Genomic DNA, 5,112 nt, shown 5'->3' on the forward strand with positions numbered 1-5,112 from the left:
ATATAATCAAACGTCCGAAAAAGAATAAAAATAAAATATAATATAAAAAAATGCAGTAAATGCAAAATGTAATCACCAAAATCTAACTATAAAGTAACCTATTTCTCTCTCCATCTATTGCCCCTTCTCTCTCTCTCTCTCTCACTGCTCTCAGAGTCTCACACACACCCTGTTCATGCCTCTGTTGGGTTGTGTTCTCAGATAGAAAGAAACCATAAAACACCCCAGCATTTCTTGGCTGAACCAACCACACTAGTGTGTGTGTGAGAGAGAGAAAGAGGGAAAAAAAAGTGAGTGCATTCTTAGTTTTTTGTTGTTAGTTTTTCCATATGTGGGGTGGAGGGAGATTTATGAATAACTACCCTTCCTATTCTGCAAAATCCATAGCTTTTGAAAGCTCATAACCACTTCACTGCTTTCTTTATTGTCACTATTCTTAAGTGCCGATTGTAGGTAGTATCATTATGGATATGGAGGGAGCAGAAGGAGTGAAGGTATTCATACCAGAGTCAATCCAGGGTGTGAGTAACCACTTGGCGGGGCAGATTCAGATGATATGGGAGGTTGTGAAGGCGCCATTGATAGTACCACTGTTGAAGCTTTCCGTCTACATTTCCTTAGCAATGGCGCTCATGCTTTTCATCGAGAGGCTCTACATGGGCATTGTCATCATCCTCGTCAAGCTCTTCTGGAAGAAACCGGAAAAACGCTACAATTACGAGCCCATCCAAGACGATGTCGAGCTTGGCAGCTCTAACTTCCCTGTCGTCCTCATCCAAATCCCAATGTTCAACGAAAGAGAGGTTCATTCATTCATTCTTTCACTTCCATTCTCTAAAGTGACTTTATTATAAGAATTTTTCTTAGTTTTATGGCGTTCATTTCAGGTTTACAAGGTTTCCATTGGAGCAGCTTGTAATCTTTCTTGGCCTGCTGACCGTCTCGTGATCCAAGTCCTGGATGATTCTACGGACCCCGTGGTTAAGGTGCATATATTTTAATTGTGTAGTGAGAGATTAAGAAGTGAAATTAATTAATTTGTGTTGATTTTGCAGCAAATGGTGGAGATGGAATGTCAGAGATGGGCGAGCAAAGGGATAAACATAACGTACCAAATCAGAGAGAACAGAACGGGGTACAAAGCGGGTGCACTCAAAGAAGGTCTAAAACGTAGCTACGTCAAGCACTGTGAGTACGTGGCAATCTTCGATGCTGATTTCAGGCCCGAGCCTGATTTCCTCCGTAGAGCCGTTCCTTTCTTGATTGGCAACCCTGACATCGCTCTTGTTCAAGCTCGCTGGAGATTTGGTAATTATTTATTTATTTTATCCACCATCACCTAACCCCACTCCCTAACTATAATTAAATCACTACATCTATAACTTCATTATTATCAAATCCAGCTGTCGGTGACAACTAATCACTGCTTATCATTACGTCTTATTTATTTATTTTAGTTAAATAAGAGAAACTCAGTGCACAAACATCTCGTCTTAAAGCAAATTATGAAAAAGAGTCGTACAAAAGGTATAATGTACTTCATAATAGCTTGAACCTGTGATCTTGAGGTCGCAATTATTTATTTTAGTTAAATAATTAAATAAATTTACAGAGGCATTGGAGTAGTGAAGTTTTGTTAAGCTGAGAAGAAGGGTGGGACCACCCTAGCTATGACCATGGTTCTGAAGCTTGTTTTTGTTTTCTGGCCCCCCCTCTCCCCTCTCTTTTAAAAGACAAAATCTGCAATTATATATGCTACATACCCCTTCTACCACCCCCTAACTTAGCCATGCATCAAAATCAAGATCGTAATAAGGGAAAATCTGTGGTGGGGTGTGTAGTGTCATAGCGTATGAAGTGAACAACATTCAATTATGGTCACTGAATCATCAAATTTCTAATATAAGTAACGAAAAAACGTTGAAGGGGTGATGGTCACAGTCAATGGTGTCGTCGGTGGGATGTTTCTTTAACATGAGAATGAAGATGGAGCCAAGTTTGTCAAATTATTTCAGGGTTGTTTGGTCAATATACTATATCAAATTTGGCCCCTTGAATAATAATAATAATAATAATAATAGCGCTTCCGTTCTTCCATGATTCCAAAGTTGCAAATCCATGAATTCAACGAGACCACTTCCCACGTGGTTTTGTTATAATTTAATATCGCTAGTATATAGTATTTTCCCAATCTATATTATGTATACGTTGTGGTTGTGGGTCTTACCATGTGCCTAATGGTGTGGACCTCGGTCCTTGGTTGCCGACACTTCCACTTCACTTATCCTTCTTTGCATCTAATTACGTGGCATCTTTTCTTATTATTCACTCACGTGACGACAAACACACTCACTCAATTTCTTTCATTTTCATATACTTTTAGATTTGTTCTTTTCGCTTTTCTTTCTTTCAATTCCAAATAATAATAATAATAACAGTAGTGTAATAATTTTGATGAAGAATATCTATAAAATTAAAACTGAGAATTAATTATGGTTTGTGTGTGACAGTGAATGCTGACGAGTGTTTGCTGACAAGAATGCAAGAGATGTCCCTTGATTACCATTTCACAGTGGAGCAAGAAGTTGGATCAGCCACTCATGCTTTCTTTGGTTTCAATGGTACGTAGTAATTATTGACCTTAATTAGATGTTGTTGCTGTGCATGCAATTCCAAAACATTATAACATAAAGTTGCAAATTAAAATTGCAGGGACAGCAGGTATTTGGAGAATTGGTGCAATCAATGAAGCAGGAGGGTGGAAAGACAGAACAACAGTGGAGGACATGGATCTTGCTGTTCGTGCTAGTCTTAGGGGATGGAAATTTGTCTACCTTGGAGACCTCCAGGTACATATACACATTATCTAAGTAATTAATTAGTTAATGATGTGGGAGTTAATAAACCAACTAATTAACTAACTAACTAACTAGGCCAAAAGTGAGCTTCCAAGTACTCTGAGGGCCTTCAGGTTCCAGCAACACAGATGGTCTTGTGGTCCTGCTAATCTGTTCCGCAAAATGGTGATGGAGATTGTAAGGAACAAGGTGAGCTATAGGAATTAATTAATTATTATATGATTAGTAGTGAACGAAGTGAGAATGAACGAGTTGGTGATCAGTGTTTTTTCTTCTATTTGATTTGCAGAAAGTGAGATTTTGGAAGAAAGTGTACGTTATATACAGCTTCTTCTTTGTTAGAAAGATCATAGCTCACATGGTCACATTCTTCTTCTACTGTGTTGTGCTTCCACTCACAATCTTGGTCCCTGAGGTTCATGTTCCAATCTGGGGTGCTGTTTATATCCCTTCCATCATCACCATCCTCAATTCAGTTGGAACACCAAGGTATCTATCTTTTTATTCTTTAATTAAACTAACCACCAGTTCCTAAAACATTAAAAAGCTAAGCTGGAAATTTAACAAACACATGGCGTGCATGTATGCAGGTCAATTCACCTGTTGTTCTACTGGATCCTTTTTGAGAATGTGATGTCATTGCATCGAACAAAAGCAACATTCATAGGTCTGTTAGAAGCTGGGAGAGCCAATGAGTGGGTTGTTACTGAGAAACTTGGTGATTCTGTCAATAACAAGAACAAAGATGCTTCCAAGAACAAAGCCAATAATAATGCCATCAAAGCACCAGTCAAGAAACCAAGATCCAAGTTTTTCGAAAGGTCAGTTCAATTTCTACAATAAATTCATTTGCACCCTGGCTGGCATTATCATCATTCAGATGGCCCCCAAATTAATTAATGATTGTGTAGCACTTTTAATGTGCCTAATTTTGTAGCAATAATACTACTTAGGATTCTTTTGATAGGTAGAAGAACTGAACATGTCATGACAGTGAAGTACTTAGAAATTCTTCATTGTTCTAAATCCATTTTTTATGTTCTTCACTGTATTAATAAGTATCTTCCAGTTGCGCATGGTACAATATTTTAGAAGCAACACGTGATTGAAATTATTACAACCATGCTATGTTCACATAAAAAATTAGTTACTAAATCAGCCACAAACACAAAATACACATTGAAAATGAGTTAATAACACATATATTTATATACAAATACATAATAGTTAATTTCATGACTAATTTTTCAATTGCACATAGCATTTTTGAAATGAATTATTCTTGATTATTGTTATTCTTGGCTAAACAGACTTAACACGTTGGAGCTTGGATTTGCTGCATTCCTCTTCTTCTGTGGATGCTATGACTTTGTGCATGGAAAGAACAACTACTTTGTGTACCTATTCCTTCAGACCATAACCTTCTCAATTGTTGGATTTGGCTACGTTGGTACCATTGTCTAAGCCAATGTCTCCAGTTACTTAAAGTTTCATCCGTGTCAGTGTCAATATCTTTGTAGTTTCCCTCCTCTGTAACATTATATAAAAGGGGCAGAATGATTTCTTGAAGCAACAAATTAAAGCTGTACCAAAAAATCTACAGCTACTTTAGAGCACAATCTCCATCATTTTCTTCATGTGGAGCAAGAGAAGTTTGTTCTTCCCAAGATTTCCTTGCCTTTCGGTGAAGAATTGAAGTTCCAAACAAATTCAAAGGCAAAGATCAGAGTGTGCCTTTTGAAATCGCCATCACAACAGGCTTAAGGACAAGCAAAAAGATTGTACCATTATATATGGTCTTAAATTTAGAGTCAGCAAGTTAGATAATGTTTTTTCTTTTGTTTGCATAGGTTGAATTGTTTTTGTGAGATTTTTACAGTTATTTATTTTTCTTGGTTCCTCTATTTTTTTTTTTCTTTATCCATAGTTCAAGCCAAATAAATGTATTGGATAAAACATGAACTTTATTTAATTCATGATGTTTGCCATTTTTGTTTCTTTCTCCTGAGGAATGATTTTTTGATGTTATATGTATAATATGGAGCAATACTAGTGAGAACATGGACTAGTAAATAGTCCAGAGTGGATGAATGCTTCATAATGATTCACCTTTACTAAGAGCAAAACTTGATTCTTATGTTGTAAGCAAACTTGATTTCCAAAACCTTAACATGTTCACATTTGACACCATCAATTTCCTTTTTTCATGCCATATTGATAGAGTGCTTGCAAATTACCTCACTATAAAGTGACT

At 36.8% G+C, this 5,112-nt stretch overlaps 1 protein-coding gene across 1 annotated transcript; it reads left to right on the forward strand.

Moving 5' to 3' along the window:
- The first annotated feature begins 112 nt into the window (after positions 1–112).
- LOC130944451 (glucomannan 4-beta-mannosyltransferase 2-like) lies at positions 113–4,856 on the forward strand. The gene is made up of 9 exons (XM_057872782.1): positions 113–803; positions 888–986; positions 1,056–1,308; positions 2,511–2,621; positions 2,713–2,849; positions 2,934–3,047; positions 3,148–3,347; positions 3,449–3,679; positions 4,169–4,856. Exons 1-9 carry the CDS (start codon positions 465–467, stop codon positions 4,320–4,322), a joined length of 1,638 nt encoding a protein of 545 aa, XP_057728765.1. The 5' UTR covers positions 113–464; the 3' UTR covers positions 4,323–4,856.
- Positions 4,857–5,112: the final 256 nt, after the last annotated feature.

Source organism: Arachis stenosperma, chromosome 8 (assembly GCF_014773155.1).
Source record: "Arachis stenosperma cultivar V10309 chromosome 8, arast.V10309.gnm1.PFL2, whole genome shotgun sequence".
Classification (NCBI taxonomy): domain Eukaryota; kingdom Viridiplantae; phylum Streptophyta; class Magnoliopsida; order Fabales; family Fabaceae; genus Arachis; species Arachis stenosperma.